This window comes from Dromaius novaehollandiae, chromosome 26, assembly GCF_036370855.1.
Source record: "Dromaius novaehollandiae isolate bDroNov1 chromosome 26, bDroNov1.hap1, whole genome shotgun sequence".
Classification (NCBI taxonomy): domain Eukaryota; kingdom Metazoa; phylum Chordata; class Aves; order Casuariiformes; family Dromaiidae; genus Dromaius; species Dromaius novaehollandiae.
This window is the reverse complement of record NC_088123.1, coordinates 4,144,547-4,165,624: the sequence shown is the minus strand read 5'-3', so window position 1 is coordinate 4,165,624 and position 21,078 is coordinate 4,144,547. Positions and strand designations below refer to the sequence as shown.

Genomic DNA, 21,078 nt, shown 5'->3' with positions numbered 1-21,078 from the left:
GATAAAGAATGAATTTTACTTGCAGATCTTGATGGGAGTCTGTATTTCTCTCATTCCAGGAAGGTGCTTTTGCCCTTGTATTCAAAAGCGTCCATTATCCTGGTCAAGCCGTTGGTACCAGGTAAGTGTTGCTATGGAAAATAATGTTCTTGCATCCCATATACAGTTTTTAAGCTCGCTCTTTTGGCACATTAGAAGATGATAGTGTAGCGGTTGTTCTAATTACGCTGTATATGCGGGGGTGGTGGTGGCTTTTGTTTTTCATTTCCTTTCTCTCTCCTTCCTTTTCTGTTTGTCAGTAGCAGTAAACTCGAGCAAGCGTTTTATCAGTTTCTTAGTGACCGCTTGTGTTACGGTTGGTCTGAAACAGGCCAGCTCTGACCATCTGAGCATGCTTCAGGACACTGGTTGTGAGAGCTTTCAAAAGGGATGGTTTTATTTTCCTTTGCGTTTGTAATTGTGGCAGCATTTGGACGAGTATTCCATTTTACTTGAATAAATTGGAAGTTGGGTCAGCTTGGTTTTCAGGTTTAGTACTTCACTTTAAAACATCAGGATCTGTTGGGAATGGTTTAGCCACACATGTGCCTAACACAGTTTTAAAATCTCAGTGTCAGTATGTGTTTGTAGATAGTACAGGAGCAAGAGCCGTTGTGTTCTTGACTCACATCCGTAGAATTGCAGTTACTCTTACGGAGCTGATGCTAAACTTGGGACAGATTCCTCCTGTCCTTCTGTTGCATTTATTCAGAGATTCTTTCCCTCTTGCTTGTGGCCTCCTGTGTTTGCAACAACAACAACTTATTTGTGAGGAGCTTTCTCTCCTTTTTTTTTAGTTCCGTTCAGCGTCTAAGATCCTGCGCTGGAGAACAGCAGTCCCTTCAGATCGAATGTTTGGATGCTGAAACTTTGGGCGCGGGTGGTTGTAATTTGATGTTTTGCTTGCAGGCGAGGCAGCCCGCTGCTAATCGGTGTGCGCAGTGAGCACAAGCTCTCCACTGACCACATCCCCATACTCTACAGGACTGGTAAGTGTGGGCACCACCTTCCCAGCAGGTTCCAGTCACACTTCTGGACCGCTGCAAAACCAGAGTGTTTGCACAGAGCCCCAGCTGCATGCTTTGGAGTAGATATTACACCCTTTACTTTCAGCTGAAAATTAAACTCTATTAAAAAGGAGATTTTTGAAATAAAGATGTTTTTAACCATATGTTATACCTTCAACTGAGTCTGCTGAGAACTATGAAGGCTATACAACCTGCTGCTTTTGCTCCCTGATATCTCCCTATACACCAGCAGAACTGACCTCTGGTTTTAATCAAAGCTTTAATGTTGTACGGTTGCAAGAAAAACATGTCTTTGTGCAGTATAGCTAAACTTAGATATTGGAGTTTATGTTTGTGGCATGTTGGCATTCAGGGACTTTGTGGTTTTCAAGAAAAAAAGTGACTGCTTTGCAGGCTGTAGGCTTTTCACCTTTGCAAACCTTTTTTCTCCTGTAACAGAATGGCTGAAAAGAAACAAAAAAGGGTAGCATGCTGGTATCCTTTGTGTGGTAATCTGTATTTACGTTCTCTGTGCATCTCTCTCGCATGTCTGTTTTACCACTGCAGACAGACAGTGGCCCCCTCGATCATGAAAGTGACTAAGAATTATTCTTTGCCTAACTGTTGTCCAGGGTCTGAACCCATTCAGTTAATGGGCACTTTGAGCGGTGCCATGATCAGAAAGACTTACTGCGCCGCTATGTCTTACTGCTCCCTAAGGCTGCTGCTAACCATAGCTCGCTACAGTGTAACGTGAAGAACCAGTCCCAGTAAAGTCTGTCTGTGTTTATTCTTGGTTGATGCTGGATAATCAGTAGTAATCCCTAATGTATGTATGTAACACTTTTTTTGTTTTTACTGATCATCTGAAGTTATTTTTCTTTCCAATTACACTTTCAGCTGGGCAATCTATGGATCATTCTTTTGATGGAATATCCATAAAAATGGAGGAAGGTGCCTACCTGAGAAAAGAGAATACTGGAAATTTAAGACAAATCCTCCAGTTCCTTGGGAAAGGAATAATAAATGAGGGAAATTTGCATTGTCTCTTTAATATGTGGTTATTGCTTTCCAGGTAGTGTAGTGAAACAAACGGGATAATCAGAATTTCTTCTTTATCAGAAACATCTTGAGCAACACATGGGGAAATCCAGTCCGCTCATCCCATCCCTTCCCAAGCATTCTGACATAATGCTGAGCATGTACAAAACTGATGATTTACTGCCCATTGTGCTGTATGCTCCCTGCAGCTTTGATTACAGAAAGAAACAGTAAATTATCTTAAACAAAGGCAATAGAGTGAAACCCACTGGAATTAGAAACAAGATGACTTAAGAGCCCACTAATAATCCTAATGCAAACACTCTCTGGAATTCCTTCAGGAAGTGAGACTGTCAAAGAGCTATATTCTGCGTGAGTACGGATCTCAGTTGCAGCTCCTGGTAGAAGCAGTAAGGTTTAGCTGGGGCTGGAACTTATTTCACCTTTGCTCTTTTAGCCTGGCTGTATTTAATCAACTTGAAATACCTGAGGCAGTTATCAGGGTGAAGCATTATTAAAGTCATATTACGTACTTAACTTATTTTAAGACTTAACCCACCATTTTTAAACTGATGAACTAAATTCACATCTGAAGTAGAAGAGAGCTTTCTTACAATGCTTAGCTATTGTAAATACATTTATTTCCACCGCCACAAGACAGTGACCTCAGGCAGTGCCAGCTCAGTGGATGAAATCTGTGTGCTTTTGCCTGAGGAGAAACAAACCTCAGTTGTATGAAAGGTGAAGCCTGTTCTCTTCCTGTAGCTGGTTTACCCGAATACAAGGGTTAGGGGAGTGGGGTTCCCCCCCCCCCACTTTTTTTCCTGGAATATGTTTTCATCAAGTCAATGTGAAGTGTTAAGAGTAAAATTTTGAAGTTACATGATCAGGGTAATTCCCACAGGCTTTAAGAACTGAAGTCCTTGAACTTTCAGTGGCACTAAGGCTTTTTTAAAAGATTGACCGTAAGAAACATATGCATTAGGGTATCTTTGACTGTAATCATTGTGTCATTAGTTCTGTAATGCTGTTGTCTTCTGTAAACACCTCTTAAAGACATCTAAACTGTAATGCTGCTCAAGTAAGTGTGGAAGAATCTGTGAAGCAGCAGCTACATTAATCTCTGCTGTATTAGCTTTGCAGAACTGCCATATGCTTAGAATTGCCGTAATGGAGAGTGAGATGGTATCAAAATATACTCAAACATCCCCCTCCCCCACAAATTTTTACCTGCTAGTGTGAATTCTCAGTAACATCTCCATTCTTTGATTACAGAAGGGAAAAGATTACCTCTGTGTTGCTTTTAAGCTCTAGTAAATGGGAGTTAGGTGCTCTACAGCAACAGTCCAGTTTATCCATAGATAACATGGTACCCATAGATGAGATAACAGCTGTAATCGGCTGATAATGCTCGCTGTCTTTTCAACCGCGCCTTGGTAACGATATCCATACAGTGCAAGTGTACGTGCCCTTTGAGAGTGTGTCCCAGTTACAGCTCATTGTAGAGTTCTGTCATACAGGAAAGCAATGCAACATAATAAAGTCAATGCAGGGAAGTGTTGTATTTTGAGAAACAAAATTTGCATGTTTTAATCAAGTATGGGTGCTTCTGTTGGAGAATGGCCACTAAGACTCTTGCTCTGTCCTTTCTGGTTATTTTCTTCATTTACTGACTCAATAACTGAAGTGGAGAGCCCTAAATTGTAGCTAAGTGGAACCTTCTTATTAAGTACCAACATGAAAGCAATATTTTCTTTCTTCAAATTTTCACTTAAAGCAATATAAATTTAAATGTCAACATCATAATATTTACATCACTGAATCAGATCTGTTATCAAGTATGCGAAACAAATTATGTTAGGGCCTAGAAAGTAAATATATATAGTACAGTAACTTAAGTTTTGTTGTTATTCAGCAATAGTCTTGCATGTTTTGCTAGATATGCTTAATCACCCCGTTGCCAAGTGGTGTGCCAGCACTACAAGCTTTGGATCAGAATGAGAAGTTTGTTTTTGATGTCTCAGGAACAATACTGAGTACTTAATCATATATTCATGATCTGTATCTGAAGACACCAGCTCAGCCAGGCAAAAGTAGGTTTTGGTTACATCTGTTGGTGCTCAGTGGAACAGGCTGCAGCTATGAAAGAATTTCACCCAGTGATGAGAACAATTGGTGAAGAAGGAGCAATTCTGCTTGATCTTTTGTTAAACAGGAGCACAGGAGAAGTTCATAATGATAGACGGGACAGATTCAAGTAGGAAAATGTTAGTAAATGTGACTGCTCATAAAGCAGCCTCTTCCCCCCCCGTGGAGCCATGCATAAGTTTTTATTTGATTTTTTTGCTGGTGTTTTCTCTAAACTGAACTCTGCACCCAGTGTTAAACTTACAGCCGTAATTCAAAAGCGCATAAAAAAAAATGCAAGCAAACTGAGAAAGGGCATAATAATATGAGTGCTGTTATGTTGCCCTCTTGTTATTTTCACTGTTAAATTTACTGTGATCAGTCACAGGGATGAAAATAGTGCTTCATGTTGATACTGTGCCTTGGGACCTTTGGTTGGGGCTGACACTGCAGCTGCATGCCATATTTGTTGGTGTGCACAATACCTAATCCCCGTGTCTTTTAGGTAAAGACAAGAAGGGAAGTTGCAACCTGTCTCGTGTTGACAGCACCACCTGCCTTTTCCCTGTTGAGGAGAAAGCTGTGGAGTACTACTTTGCTTCTGACGCTAGGTAATGTTTTTCAGCATCTTTTAGTGTTTACAGAAATAGGCTGTTTGAATTTGAGGCCTTGAACAAGAAACCAGGATGCAGTGGTTTCTTCATGAACAATAATAAACTGTATGTGGCCATTTGCATTATTTTACAAACAATAACAAGTTGCCCTGTGTGGCCAAAGTGTATTGTATCCATGCAGAGACAGGGAGAGAGACAGAGACAGATCAGATGAAACTCTCTGTAAAGGAAATGAAAACTCGCTTTGTGCTAGGGGTATTATCCTTCTTCAAGTGTATCTGTTAAAATGGTTCCAGAGATGTGTAATAGGAAACCTGGGAGAGAACTGACCTAAATTAAGAAGACAGACTGTTACTATCAGGAGAATTGGGTTGATTCTCCGGGGATCTCTGCATATGTGCAATTCCTTTATCATTCAAAGATGACTTACTTTAATACCGACAGCAGGAGGAAGGACTCACTTCACAGCAGCTTTACTACAACAGTTGGACTTCAGTATGTTAGGGAAATAAGTACTTTTTCTAGAAATGTGAAAATACTGCTGTGGTTGACTTCTGCAGCTCCTTTCATCGGAGTGCTTTGGAGAGTCTTTTCACGCCCTTGCTTGTTCACCTGGTTTTACAGAGCTTTTTACTGACTTGCCCAAGGTCAGAGCAAAAGCTACTAAAATAGTGAGCTGATGTATTAAAGTACAGCTTGCCCTGTTTATGTAAGAGAGCATTGATTGAAATCTTGTATAAGATTTTAAACCCCACTGGTAATCCCAGTATCGACATTCCCCAAGTAAACTGCAGGCAGGGAAGGTATTCAGTAGTACCTAGTTCTTGGGATGTTTTTAATAAGTAGATCTCGAGTACTTTAAAAGGTGATCAAGTTGTCCCCAATTTCATAGATGTGGAAAATAAGATGCAGGGAGGAGTAACTGCTTATCACAGGAAAAGACAAGAAAAGAGCCTGTATCTGTAGTTGAGTACCCTGTGCGTTAGGCCAAATTACCTCCTTCCTGACGGCCACTTGCGAGCTCCTAATAATTACATCATGTTGCTGCACATGCTGTTCTAAGGAATTCATGGTTTCTTCTCGATGTAGGCACTGAAATTAATAATGAGGTAGGGGGAAGAAATCCAGTTGGCAGCGGGGAGATGCACTCACGTGTGTTCCTCTTATTTTAAGAGAAATTTCATTGAAATTAGTAACTTTCTTGAATCAAAAACTGTATGTTGGATTATAAATAGGGTTGTAGCCCTCATCTTTCTATGAAGAATAATGTCTTATGGCACATGTGTGCTCTTTGTAGTGCTGTCATTGAGCATACCAACAGAGTGATTTTCCTTGAAGATGATGATGTAGCAGCTGTGGTTGATGGCCGTCTTTCCATCCACCGGATTAAACGCACGGCAGGCGATCACCCCGGACGTGCCGTCCAAACCCTGCAGATGGAACTGCAGCAGATTATGAAGGGTAAAATCTTCTGGGTGTCACCTGTGTAGATGTACATGTCCTCCCTAGAATCATAGAACAGTCTAGGTTGGAAAGGACCTCTGGAGGTCACCTAATCCAGTCTTTGTGTTTAAAGCAGGTCTAAGTAGATCAGATCGCTTAGGGCCTTGTTTAGTCAAGTTTTTAGCATCTCCAAGGATGGAAGTTGCGCCATCTCTCTCTGGGCCCCTGTTCTACCCTTATGGTGAAAAAATTTGTCATTACATCTAATAGGAAGTTCCCTCTAGCCACTAACGCCATAACGACTAGAAATGTGGGCCTGAGGATTTTATCTCCTGTTTGGAGGCATCCTGTTTTTTTAAAGACTGATCCCTAGCAGGCTTGCCATTCTGGATCTGACTGTGAGTTGACACATGCTCTGGTGTGTCTTGAATCTAGCTCTCATGATTAGCTGATGCTTTGCTAGAAAATGAACTGTCAGCTTAATGAATCTTTCTAATAGTTATTTATGTACAGGAACAAAAAGTAATCTCTGACTGGAAACTAGCCTGTTAGTGACTCTGATCCAAAGCTTTTCCCGCATACGTAGCATACTATGTGGTAAGGAAAAGCATTTTCATTTGTCTTTTGTCATCTTTTTTTATAGGTAACTTCAGCTCATTTATGCAGAAGGAAATCTTTGAACAGCCAGAATCTGTTGTTAATACGATGAGAGGAAGGGTCAATTTTGATGACTACACTGGTAAATAAAATTAATCCTTCTTTATTTTTGACAGCTCACGTATCTAGTGGTTATTCACAGAGGAGGAAGTAGATGATGACATGGGAAATTGAAACATGCCCTTGTAAGACAATGTGCGTGTCTTACAGGGCATAATCATCACTTTCCATAATCACATGCTCTGGTGGCAAACTTAGTGTTTGGGATGATTCTTTTGTTAAGAGGCTCATTGAGATCTTCAGTAGTGCTAACGAGCAGTGTTTTAATTTGAGAATTTCTGCTAGCTGGCCACCCTGATTTTCTCCCTGAATCTGCTTACAGTAAATCTCGGTGGGCTGAAGGATCACATTAAGGAGATTCAGAGATGTCGTCGCTTAATCCTTATTGCTTGTGGGACAAGTTACCACGCTGGAGTTGCGGTAAGTGGTCAGTCTTCATTTCTTTGTGAATTGTAGCTAGAATTGAACAGTGGGCATAATATTGTGTGTGTTGAGCAGGTTAAGGATAAGATGTTTGCACTGAGCAAATGTGTACTGATGAGTGAAGACCTTCTTCAAACCAGCATACACCAGATTTTCAAACTACCAGTGACATCATTAGGAACTAAAAGCTGGCAAACTTAAGTGTTTATGAAAATGTTGCTTGTGATTTTATTGCTGTGGAAAGCTTTAAAAAATAAACCTCTTCAAGGAAAATTGGCAGGGGAAGAGACATGCCGTAGCAGAATGCAAATGCTGCAGCAAGGTAGAGGTGTTGCCATGAGCCATATACGATTTCTTGCTTTGCATAAATAGTTTATGCCGTGATGGCGCATGCTGAGGGATCCCTGTGCTTGCCCAGCCGGGTGACGAGTGTTAGCTTTATCTGTTGCAGAAATACAGACAGCCTGTACCTTTTTTTCTACAAGGCAACCTGATCCTTGGGTGGAATGTGATGGCTGTAGATGAAGCATTTTTGGTTGTAGCTTGGCAGCCCTTCATGTTGCAATTAAAAGTACTCCACTGCTTTGCTTAGCAATCTTTCTGTTTCTTTCAGAAAGCTGCAAAACGCAGCTACGTTAACTGATTAACAGTAATCAGAAAAGAAGGGGTTTGTTCATCTCGGCTAACTGTAAGATAATGCTAACAGTAATCAAAAAGTTCGTTGGCCTGGATTCTGGCAGTGGCTCTTGAATTCTTCAGTAATACACATTACATTCCAGGAGAAAGACACCCTGGTTTGAATATTAGAAGTGAGACTTGTTTAAGAACAATCTGTGTGTGGAAGGGGGTCGGCCTCACAGGCTTTTTGTGCAGCTGAAAGCAGAGTAGCTTTTCATAGGGCTAGTTGTTTTTCATAGGACTTGAGTATGAGTAAAGTAATTAAAATACAATCCAGGGCTAACTTCCACATGGTATTTTGATAGTAATATTTTCCAGTGTGTGGCAGCTAGAAGGCTTTTTGTACTCTACTTTTTTTTTAAACACGATGTAATATGTAACTTTCTGACATCTCCTTTTACCAGACTCGTCAGGTTCTGGAAGAACTGACTGAATTGCCTGTTATGGTTGAACTAGCCAGTGACTTCCTGGACAGAAACACTCCTGTCTTCAGAGATGATGTTTGCTTTTTCATCAGCCAGTCAGGTATAGTCTCGCTTTACCACCCACTCACTCACCTTTTTCCTGTGTTTGCTCGGGAGGGAAAAGTCTGGAGGGCCGAGTTCTTGTGCCGGGCAGTCGGACTGCAGGTGGTACGCGTGAGTGAAGAAACTGGCACACAGGTACTAGAGATGGGAAAAAACAGCGGGTCTCCTCAGCTCTGTTTGCGTGGCGGTGCACGGTTTTGTTTAGCTGAGTTTTATATATGGCAACAGTTGTTTTGTTTCCTTTCTCTGTGGGGAAATAGTCCATCAGTCAATAGACTAAAAAAACCCACTGAGCTTTAGGTAAAGGACAACTCAGTAGTTGCTTTTGAATAGTTTTAGTTCTTTAGTTAAAACAGTATGAAATATTAAGCTATATCCTGGACCAGATCCATAAAAGAAATGAAACCATTAAACAAAACCAAAAACATACCTTGGAATGGAATGTGAGATAAAACATACGCTTAAGCTAAAACAAAATAAATTGATATATCTCGTTGAAAATATTTTCAAGGACCATTGCAATAATTTTTTTCCTTTTAGTTGCATCTACCATTGTCGATATTCACAGCTGATCTTCAGCTATGATGTTAAAAGTAGTAGTTATTTTTTAACCATAAGTTAAAATACTCCTGGTGGCAAAATAATAATCACTTTTTCTCCTCAGTGTCAGGTAACTCGGAGAACCCCCTCTTTCTGGGGGCTCATATGATTGTTCTAGTTTCCCAGTGTTTGGCATACATGTGCAGATGTTTCCTCTACCCCTCAGGAAGAATGTTGTCCTTAATCTAACAGGGAACATTATTAAGAGCACTCTAGGGGGTACATCTTTCCCCTTAGCGTTGCATGCAGCAAACAAACAAGGATTTTCCTGGAACCTGAGGTTGGTCATCAGACAATAGAAAACTGAAGTACACGTTCAACTCAAGTAACTCCAGTTCCCCCAGCCACAAATCTGTTTTTCTAGCCTTAGATTAAGATTACCACCCTAGAGGACTTGTTTTGCAGTAGTGCGGTATGCAGACTAGGGGTTTTATGTATTGGTATACTGAAGGAGGAGTGTACCACCCCTTGCGGTTTTTATTCTGTGCTGGTTAATCTAACCTTACACGTGCAGGAGTACTCACAGGAGTGTCCTTTAAGGACAAAAGCAAGCTGGTAATAGTAGATGGAGCATTCAGTAGCTTCTGTTTCTAGCGCTCTTTGGAGCTCAGCTCCACAAGCAGCACTGTTGGGATCCTCAGTGCAGCTTCCCCTGCTCCTGCGGAGTTTACTTAGACTAGCTTTTTCTGATCTTTTTTTTAAATCTAAGGTTTTTGAAATATTTTGAAGTCAGATTCAAGCCAGTTTATTTGAGTACAGTACAAACAAATGTGAGAACTGGTACTTAGTTTTGGGTCTCTTTTAGGACAAATTTTGGAACTTACCACGTTGTTGCTAAGCACCACCAGCCAAAACAAGTCCGTGTTTTTTGATGGCAGAAACACAGTGAGAGGACACAAAAGCCTAGGTGTAACTTAATGCTCTGTTGCGTGCGCCGTACACTTGAGCTGGGTTATGTCCAGATATCCTTAACGTGTTTTAATGGCAGTAAGATTGTATTTAGGAAAGCATTGCAGTTTTACTGCACAGTAACAGCATTGTAAATATCTGTCTTTTCAGGCGAGACAGCAGATACTTTGATGGGTCTTCGGTACTGTAAAGAGAGAGGAGCCTTAACTGTAGGAATAACTAACACAGTTGGCAGCTCTATATCACGAGAGACAGATTGTGGAGTCCATATCAATGCAGGACCAGAGATTGGGGTTGCCAGTACAAAGGTAAATACTGAATTTATAGGTGTCACTCTTTATTACTGTGATTGTTTTTGACTGTGTTTTAACCACGTGCATAGTCTCTCAGTGTTGAATTTTTAAAGATAGCTTTGATGCATTCTATACAACCAAACTAGTTAGAACTCAACTATTATCAGAACTCAACAGACTTTCAAAAATAATAAAATAAAAAGCTACAAAATTGTACTTGACACTGAGAAGTTTAGGTCATTTCATTCTTTATGATCTCAAGAATGCTTTTGCTTAAGGAAGGAAAGGGAAGTCATTAGTTGATAATGGCATGAAGAATGAAATACAATAGCTAAAACTGTTGAACACGAAAGCACGATTATTTTGGATTAATTATTGCTAAGATGGCACCTTCCAGGAAAACGCTTTTTGCAGCAGTGCTCATTGTACCTCCCAGCTTCTCGTAAGGTTTGTAGTATTGCAGAGGATCCTGCATTTGGGCTTCTGGAGGAGTTTGGAGGGCAATTTTAACTGAAAAAAATATAACTATGTTGGTGAATGGAAAGATGTAAGCGAAAGTAGGAAGAAACCCTGTTTCCTACAGAAGTGTCCAAACACTTTTACTTCTTAAATGAGGCAAAAAAAATCCAGGGAATTTTAACTTAAAATGAGTACAATAACTGAGTCGTGATATGCCCAGTCTCGGGCTATGTTCTCTGTTTGACTACTGCTCACTTACCTGGTAAGAGCATTCAGCTCAGCAGTAACAGGAGAATTGGGCTCTTTGTCTTTAAAATCATACTGTGGGAGCTTGTATTGGAGCCATCTCTGTGGGGACTTTGCGAAGCAAGAAATATAAGTCGAATTATGTCTCAGCAAAGTTTCTCCCCTCCCTATACATTTTATAAGATGTAAGATTTAGCAGGGTGGGACTGCAACAGCACCACTAAGTAGTTCAAAGAGAACAGGCTTAATTGGAACCTTCAAAGAGCTGCTAACCTCACTGCAGCAGCAGTGTGTAGTTTTTAATGTGTTACTGGGAAATGAGGGGCAATTTTGCATATTTGCAGGTCGTTATCCAAGCTCGCCCCGAAGGTGTTAGCTGTTACATCATGGGTTCTCTGTTAAATGTTTTCAGTGCCCCTGTCCCTTTTACCAGTCACTGTTGGTGATTGTGTAGTTAATAAACATGTGCCCAGTAACACTATTCATTTTCTTGCTTCTTGCAAAGAAAGAGTTTTTTCTTTCGTAAGATAAATATTATACGGAAGCAATATTAAAGCTTGAAACTGAAGGAGTCTCCGAGGGAAAAATTTCCTAAGAGGCGAGGATTCTCTCCTCTGTCTCTAGCATCATTTGTCCTGGGTGCACACTCAGTTTAAACTAAGGTCTAAAGATCAGAAAGGAAATTATAAGCTGAGGTTTGGAAACCTAAACCAGTACATAACTGCCCTTAATGGCACCACTTTACTAAACAAAGTGTGATATTAAAACCATACTTTCAGCAAATGTGGGAATGGTCTTTTAAAGAAAACTTGTATTTATGTCCGCCTAACAGTGTTGTTCTCTGGTAGATGCATCTGGCTACGTGTGATGTAGTATAAAATAACTTGCCTTGCTGCATTTCATTTCGATGAAGTGCTTCTGCATGGTGAAATCTGCTTTGATTTAGTTATATTTAGAGGCGAGATGATGTCAATCTGTTACATAAATTCAGCCCAAAACCACATTTGAGTTTAATAGTTCATTGGGGAATTTGATCATGGAAAATTCATGAGTCTCTTACAAGAGACTCCTGAACGAGTTGTTTGTGCCTCGGTTGTTTTCACACTGCCAACATTACAGTTTGGAGATAACTGAAAATTGCATTTTCTTTCTGGTGATGCGAGGAGTTACCAAAATTACACACATGTGAAACATGAATTTGAAGAGCTTTTGCCCTAAGGTTGTACAGAACTTCATTTTGAGAACATATTAGAAACAGTCCAGGCAATGTTAACATTTCTGGTTTGTGCTATTTACTTCTGTAACCTTCAGCTGTGTGCTATCCAAAACAAACATATCATATCTAACCCTGCTAGCTGGTATAACTGAAGCTTTTCTGGACTCCTTTAAAGCTGTTTAAATCTTTTCCAATGTATCAACCTGAAAGTTTGGTCATTGTTTAGAAAGGGATAGAAATTCTACAAAAATTAATCTTACACCTAATGAACCTCAATCCCAGGCTGGCATCCTGGACCATTTCATAACATTTATCTTGCAAAGACTTCAGAGGCTAAACGTTTACAATAGCTGTTTAATACTATGGCGCAGATGCTTTTGCAGATGGAATTATCTTAACGTGAGCAGTGGTTTCACTTGTTTGTGCAGATGAACGCAGTTTTTCCCCCAAAGCCAGTGATACCAGTCACCTACCTTTTCAGTAGCCCCAGCAGGGGAAACGGCTGCCGAGCTCCTCGAACATGGTCCTAAAGGTTACACCTAGCTGTCGCGTCGCGATGGCCAGCTGTTGTTACTGGTGGGCTTTTCCCATACGTCTCCAGTCATTGGGTCTGCTGGTCTTCAGGGTTCTCAATATTTGCTTGCTCACATACAGAAAGAAGGCCACAGGATGTAAGGTTTTAATTAATGGTTTAATGGTTGCCAGGGAGTTTTTAGAAATACTCCCGTTGGCTTGTTGCGTGTTAATCTCTTGGAGCGTAAGGCGATTGTGCCATTGTGAGGCTCCATTTGAACAAATGCCCTGTGCATTTCAGGTTCTTTCCTGCTTAATTGGAATGAAAGCTGTAATTTGATAACATGCTGAGAATAAAGTCAATAACTAGTCTACAAGTTACATTTCTGAACTGCTTCTCCCAGATGACTTAGTTTTGTAACCTATTGGTGATGTGGCACTAGAAGAGCCATCTTAATTCTCCTATTATCCAGCAGTTGCACAATAAACCCAAGTTTAAATATCTAGAATTGCAAGAGTCATACCTTACTCATCACACCTTAGTGCCACTGGCTGAGAAGGGGGTCTGAGGGATACTCACAGATCCACCGGCTGCTGTAGTAGGTGACAACTGCTTCATTACGTATTTGTCTCTCTTTTTCTCTCTTCTCAGGCCTATACCAGCCAGTTTGTTTCTTTGGTGATGTTTGCGCTGATGATGTGTGATGATAGAATTTCTATGCAAGAAAGGCGCAAGGAAATCATGCGTGGTCTAAAGGGACTGCCAGGTAGGAAACACTATATTTACTGTGTTCTTGCCAGGTGAAACTCTATAGTACAAAGGAACTTCAGGAATGCCTGAACCTTGCTCCCACCAAGAAACTCGTAGTGGAGTAAAGACTGAGGGGATCACATTTGCGGGAGGTGGTCATTAGTGTGAATTTGCAACTGCATTCTCTCTGCTGCCTTCGGAGTGCTAAACTGGGGTGTTAAATACTGGGCCCAACTTTCATGCGAGTCACTGCTTTACCTGTATGTGAAATATAAAGAGCATGTGCAGTTTGAGGGGCGTGGGCTTAGAATCACACGCAACTTTAGTTGTTCTCTTTCTTTCTAGACTTGATTAAGGAAGTGCTGAGTATGGATGACGAGATCCAGAAGCTGGCAACGGAGCTATACCATCAGAAGTCTGTTCTCATTATGGGACGTGGCTACCATTACGCTACATGTCTTGAGGGAGCTTTGGTAAGAGATTTCTTCATTTAGTACTGGTTCAGATGCCCTGAGCTCTGGACTCAGATTTGAGCTCTGGACTCAGATTTGAGCACAGGAAATGACACGTGGCTGCAAGATGATTTACAAGCAGCTAACTATGACGCGTTGGCTGATACACTGGGTCAGGTAGTGGGAACTCACTGTAACGCTGTTTAGGATTCTGCTGAAGCAGATAGACAGATCACGTTACTGTTAACAGGCTAAAGGCAGCTGTGAAAGTGCGCTGAAGGGGTCTGTTTTCAATGTTATAAGTCCATCATGGATTATTGTGGCTGTGCACCCTCGTGTAATCAGTTCCTTAAACTACTGGAACGGCATTTCCAGAAATGCTCAGCAGCCACAGCTGAGCGCATCCTTCCTAAAGACCGTACACTGGAGTTCTTACCTTTGAGGATATTCCTGTTATTAGTGCTATGATGATATATATGCAGGCTGACTGTAAACCACAAGGCCTGTGGTGGGTTTAGCAATAGAACTGTAAGTGTTGATGGCACGTCTTCCGAGCAGCTTAGCCCAAATGCGCTACTTTGAACTAGGTTTTCAGGCCGGCTGGTTGAGATATTGGACCTGAGGAGACCCTGAACTTATTTTTACAAGGTTAATCACTGCTTTTCCCTAGAAAGTAGAAAAAACTCCTCAGATGGCAAAAAAAAAATTGCCCAAAGCTTAATGAATTGCTTTTCCCCCATTTAGAAAATTAAAGAAATTACCTACATGCACTCTGAAGGGATATTGGCAGGTGAGCTGAAGCATGGTCCTCTTGCGCTGGTGGACAAACTCATGCCTGTTATCATGATCATCATGAGAGATCACACATATGCAAAGTGCCAGAATGCTCTGCAACAGGTGATTGCACGACAGGTAAGTGCCTGTAAAAGTACAGAGTGCATCAGAAGTGTTGCTTTTGATATAAAAACAGTTTTACTGCGCACCCAAAGTATTTGCTTTAGAGAATTTGATATTTCTGTCCTCAGTCCAGCTTAGATCAGATTTGTTGCAATCTGGTAGCTATTTAGTGTTACTGCCTAAAACGTGACTTCAGTAGATAGTCTTTCTGGTTTTTTTAGGTGCAGTTTTTACAATACTAGAGAAAGGGTAGAAGAAAGTTTGATTAATGTCTTCGTTGTCATCCTTAAGCTTCAAAAGAGAACACCTTTGTAACAGATTTTATAGGGCGGTAGTAGACGTTAGAGCCAAAGACCTTTTGTCAGCGTGGATTAGGTCCAAAACATTAGTAGAGATCTCTCCCAGAACCTGAAATACTAGCTAGCTTTCAGTTCTAAATCTCTGTATTTCACTAGCTTAGGGAAAAAAAAAAAGTTTTGTTTTAAACTCTGGAACTTTCCAGTTCTGTCAGGTCTTAGAAAAGGTGACACTTCATACAAGATATGCCATTGCAGATTCCTGGTTAAAAAGAATTAAAATAGGTGCAAAGTCCACTGGTAGAAGGCAAGACATGCAAACTGCATTAGGTTTCTGCTTACCCCTTAAAATATGCTGCAGCGGTGCCCTTGATTGTTTTGTTCTGAATTCAGTGAAAAGTTCTCGTTGCCAACAATCTGAACAGAAGCAAGAAAAAAACCTTTCAGTGCTGTTTTTCTTAGACGTTTCCCTTTGTTGCAGGGGCGACCTGTAGTGATTTGTGATAAGGAGGACATCGAGACAATTAAGAACAATAAGAGAACAATCAAAGTCCCCCATTCAGTGGACTGTCTGCAGGGGATCCTGAGTGTTATCCCCCTCCAGCTTCTGGCTTTCCACCTTGCAGTTCTCAGAGGATACGATGTAAGTACAGTTCTCCCTTCCGAGCTTTCTGCTCTGTGCATTCGCTGTCTAAAGACCTGGAAGAGATGTGCTGGGTGAGGTTGGAAGTGGCGGGGGTTTGTCCGCTCCGTGTGATTGCGCGAGCTGCTGGAAATACCAGGTTAAGTGGTAGGCCTGGCAATTACAGAAGCTTCTTGTGAACAAAGCTTGAATGACAATCTAGTATACTTGGCCGAGTCTTGCGCAGTTTGGGTTTGGACATGGGTTTGCTTTCTGGAACCATCACAAGCGTACTGTTCCTGAAGGGCTTGTAGGAATCTGAAAGGAAGCTAAAAATCCGCAGAAGGATGTATGAAAACCAGAGTCTGTCTGTGCTAGGTGTTTGATTTTCATACAGGCGCTGGCCTCTGCCATTTACTGCAGTGACCTTTTATCTTCTGAGCCATATACAATGTACGTGAAAGGAGCTAACTCCTTAGTTCTCTTGACCAGGCCATCTCAACTGAAATGGATGGACTTTTCCTGCACTGATTATCCTAAATTAACATGAAAGCGTGTTGTTAGTTTCAATTTAATTGCACAACAGCCGTTCCCCACATTACAAAGTTATACACAAACAAACAAAGTGCATAAATACTCACAAGCATCTTCTTTCTCCTCCCTTTCTGCAGGTTGATTTTCCAAGAAATCTGGCCAAGTCCGTAACTGTAGCGTGAAAGATCATCTGAATCATAGGGGCAAAGGGGAATTAAATGAGAGACTTTTTTTGGTACCAAAATAACTTGATTTTAAAGTCCCCTAGGTAAATCTTATTTTGCTAAATCATTGTTTGTGTATAAGATCACCGTAATTCCATTACCTTAGTGATTGTCAAATTGATTCCACATGCTGTGTCAATAGCTTTGGGTTTTTTGAACACTAGACTTCCATGAAAGATGTTAAATGGTTTTCTTTAAAGATTTCTCAGTCTTCTAGGTGAGGGGCCCTCCACTTTACTTTAAGATAATGTCGTTGTTTCTTACCCAGTGTGGCTCATTCCTGTTGTTGCTGAGAAACCATTGAATAAATTACCTGTCATGCTCTCAGGCAGTGAAGCAAGATACCACAACATACAACTGGAACAAAATCTGTTATTGGTCATGCTTGTGCAGATACTTTAATAGTGAACAAAATTGGAACAAAAGTTTGGGTTAATTTCTGCCTCATTTACAAAAGGGAATTCAACTGATCTGTCAGACTTCCTAAATCTTAGGCACTTGGTGAATGTGCTTAAATAAGAAAACAAAACAAGTCACATCAAAAGGATTTTAATCTATGCCAAATACCTAGCAGCTGACAATCTCGTAGACTCAGTGGGCCAAAATGCATTCTGCAAAACCAGCACATATCTCTGGTTGTGCCCGTGAAGACAGTGGAACTTGCTCCTTCAAGCGTAAATGAAAGCAGCGTCTGATGTGGTACGGGTGCTTACCAAAGTGTGGGGGGGAAAGTGGAACATGAACAGTGCTCAGGTTTTGTTGTTTGGGTTTTACTTTTTGTTTTAAACAAGTCATGCACATTCTGTGTTAAGGGATAAAGTTGTTCTCCCCTTTGAGCACTGTGGCATTATAAACAAACCCTAGGGAACTGGCTTTCTATTGCTGCAGGTTACTTACTGGTCTGACCGTGTGCCTTGTATCTCACAGTCAGACAGCACTCAGTCTTCCTTTCTGAGGCTTCGTACGTTAGACCAAGTCCCTTAACAAATGCACAAGCGAGTCCTGTTTATTTACAGTGGCCGTGGCGTATCCAGCGTGTGTCAGCTTCTGCCGGTTTATGGTCAGAGGGGTAAAAAAAAGGTGCAGTAGCCAAGAGAGAAAGAGATACCGTGAGAGTAGCTTTATACCAAGTTTGCAGAGGAGCAGATGTTACACAGAAAGCATGCCTTCAAGACCTAACACTTTCAGTCATTAAAGGGCAGTTAGCTCTGCGTTTCCTAATGCAAAAGGGCATATTTCCTACCAGCTTGTTGGGTTCTGAATTAGTTTTACACAGGCAGTAAAAACACCATAGTGGAAGGCATAAAGCAATACTTGGCAAGTAGTAGGGAATATTTAAGGTCAATTACTGCCCCTGAAGAACTGCTTTAACAAATACAGTGTTTGGGGACTGTCCTCCACCATTTGAAACCTAGTTTTCCTTGTGCAGGATGCGAGATTATTGCTAAATTCCAGTAATCCAGGCCAACTCGCACAATGGAAGACGATTGCTCAAAGTGAGGTGGTTCCAAAGACTCTGTCTGTGGCAATTCTTTTTTGTATAATTGAAGTAACCTATATAACTTCGATTCAGGATCAGTTGCTGGCTTAGTTTTATTATGTTAAAGAGAATAAATTGCTGCCTGCCTGGAAATAGCTTCTCAAACCAATATGTATATGTTTACTGATACATTGTATTCAGACTATTACTTGATGAAGGGGATGTGTCTGTTTAAGAACAAAGTAGTAAACATTGCATTTTATTTGTACCACATTTGCTTATGAGAGGCTAAGTCATTACGTGCCTTGGCCTAACCATGACGAGTAGACTTCTCTGCATCGTTTGAAGAGGATACTTTTCTTTAAGGAAAAAACGATGCCTGGTCAATGCTAAAAATTTGAAGACAGTCCCTCTTCCTTCTCCCCCTCAGCTTGCTTAAGAGGAGGAGAACTGTGAACCTTTAACAGGGAGGGGCCGGAACCAAGGAAGGGTTCCCCCGCACACCCACAGTACAGGACTTGCAGAATCATACCTGCGTTCTTGTCAGCATGGATTCTAATGCGAATGAGTCCTGCAAGAAAATTATTTTAAGCTCTTTCTCCTATTCCAATCAGAAGAAAAGCAGCAAGCACTGCTCTTACCTAGCCTTGTACGGATGACTGTCTGCTAGCTTACCAAGTCCCCTAGCAAACATGATGGTAGACAGCACTGTTAAAGTACAAGTTGCTATACAGTAAAAGTTTGATAACGCAGGCTGTTAAATATTTACAAAAATATGTTGTATACCAAGAGGACCAAAGAAGAGGATACTAAGTTAGAAATGTAAATCTGACACACTCATGCTGGATGTAACTGTACAGATATTGCTGAGTTATTTGGTTTGATGCTACGATAGACAAATCCTTACGCTTTGTAATTTAAGGCATTTAAAACTCGTGACAGATTCTTCATTTGTCAGAAGTAAAGGTATTCACCCCCTGCATTCTGCAAGTTGCCAACAAACTGCCTGAAGCGTACAAAACTCTGCTTGCCAAAACCAGTAGTTTAGTCGCTACTTGCAACTAGACTATCAGATGTTGTAATGCTTGATATCAAAGAATGCTGCGGAGCACACTTGCTATGAAGAATTTTTCTGATGAGCATGGTAGGGAATCCTTAGAGCATCTCATTGTTGTTAATTGCCATGCCTGTGTGAAGTGAGAATGTATAAAGCACTCTCTTAGCTCTCCTTACCTCATTTTGTCTAGATGTGTTGCATTTTGATGAACAGATGATGTTTCTCTTTTCCCTAGACAACTTTTAGAATGTCTTGTGATATTTATTAACAGACAGTCAGTCTTCTGCTCTCCAGAATGAATGTTTTGCTTACTGAGCCAGTAAAATTCCCTCCTTCCTAACTGAGGTGTTTAAAAATGCAGTAGCCCTGTCACTAAAATTGAGCCACAGGTAAATACAGATACAGGCCCTTGTCATTTGGAGTGGCAGCTGCCTATTACTGCATACGTTGGTCAGAATTTGAGTCAAGAAACTGTTTTCCTCATCTATATCTGTAGCAGCTTAAAGTGATGCCTAAGCCTATAGGTCTTTAGGTGTTTTTTTTTTTTTTAATTACTAAAACCCAGAGACCTTTAGGCTCAGCTTGTGTTGTTTCCACCTAACAGGTCTCAGTCAAATTCCAAGCCTCTTACTAAAGTTACTCCACAAACAGTAAGAATTTAACTAACTCACACGTGGTATATAAATTGGTCAGAAAGTTTTTCTTCTTTCCTCATAGCTACATAAAGAAAGGCCATGAATTTATCAGGTGAAAAAATACTGGCCGTACACGTATTCTTACAAAGAGCCCCAGACAGTATTTGGGTAATCGTCTGTGTAAAATGCAACAGTGACATAGCAGATGCAGTCTCTCTTTAGTGTGGGTTTATGTCCCTGAAAATAATTAAGTACCACTGACACCACTGAGATCTCCTTCTAGCCAAAAAGCTGCCTTGGAGTCCTGTTCTTAAAGTCTCATCCCCTTTGTACGTAAAGAGCTGTGTTAGTGAAAGCTTCAAACAGGCCATTTCAGAGTCAGGTGGCAGGGATCTCATGGATATGGCACAACATGTAGTCATGCTGAATTAGGAGCCTTAAGACTGGCCTAGATGAATTAGGTTTGGTTAAGCTGCAGATTGAAACACCTAAAGGCATAAGGAAGCCCAATCTATTAATGCAAAACTAGGATTTTCCCCCTCTACCTTCACACCACAAGTAGATGCCTGTCCACAACATGGAAGACGGGTGGGGGGGATTTAAATCAGGCCCTTCAAGTAGTTTGTCAGTGTTTAACTGTGGCTAATTTTAGATCCTACCTGAATGTACTGAACTTGCCTCAAAGCATGGAGTCCCTCCCCTATATGAGGAACAAGAAGAAGAAGAAACAAAAAAGTACTTGGTTCAAATAAAAGGAAAGAAAACTATTTGCCTTCAATTCAGTTTGTGTAAATAGACATTTGAAATGGCAAATATTACCATTTCTTCTCTTCTAGACCTATTTGCCTCTGCTTGTACATACCCAGCTGGCTTGGTTTGTGGGGACCAGTCTGTATCTTGTTTCCTGTTACGTGCTGTATGCAGAAGATGTCTTTCTTTTGTCTGTAGTGTTTTATAATTTGGGTTTTGTCTTTTTGCTTACTTTTTTGTATCTCACCCTTTGAATAAAATCAAGTGCCCTACATTAAACAGACTGAATTACTGGTCTTCAGTTAAATCCACTTAAGAATAGGTGACCCCTATGAAAGCTTAGGCCCGTATGCACAAAGTAGAAAAACTTAGGGCTTAACTCAACGCTCTTCTAACCGGCCAGGCAATTTTTCATGTCTGAGATAGAATATATTTCAACTGTCATTTTCTAACCATGTTTTTGCCACTAACCAAAAAGAGGCAAGGAAGCCTCTCCATGAAATACCTGAGGCAGAAGAGCTGGTATTA

The 21,078-nt window shown here is 40.8% G+C and overlaps 1 protein-coding gene across 2 annotated transcripts in view; it reads left to right on the top strand.

The window, feature by feature from the left end:
* GFPT1 (glutamine--fructose-6-phosphate transaminase 1) overlaps positions 1-20,829 on the top strand; it is a 37,051-nt gene extending 16,222 nt beyond the window's left edge. Inside the window, exons 7-20 of one of the 2 annotated variants that reach the window (XM_064497916.1) lie at positions 60-121; positions 949-1,028; positions 1,947-2,000; positions 4,720-4,825; positions 6,126-6,289; positions 6,915-7,010; positions 7,311-7,408; positions 8,494-8,614; positions 10,276-10,433; positions 13,505-13,619; positions 13,949-14,076; positions 14,800-14,967; positions 15,730-15,891; positions 16,542-20,829. In XM_064497916.1, coding sequence (XP_064353986.1) covers positions 60-121; positions 949-1,028; positions 1,947-2,000; positions 4,720-4,825; positions 6,126-6,289; positions 6,915-7,010; positions 7,311-7,408; positions 8,494-8,614; positions 10,276-10,433; positions 13,505-13,619; positions 13,949-14,076; positions 14,800-14,967; positions 15,730-15,891; positions 16,542-16,586 — 1,557 coding nt within the window. In that variant the 3' untranslated portion in view covers positions 16,587-20,829. The remainder of the gene's footprint in view (positions 1-59; positions 122-948; positions 1,029-1,946; positions 2,001-4,719; positions 4,826-6,125; positions 6,290-6,914; positions 7,011-7,310; positions 7,409-8,493; positions 8,615-10,275; positions 10,434-13,504; positions 13,620-13,948; positions 14,077-14,799; positions 14,968-15,729; positions 15,892-16,541) is intronic. The other variant, XM_064497917.1, reaches the window with a different exon arrangement.
* Positions 20,830-21,078: the final 249 nt, after the last annotated feature.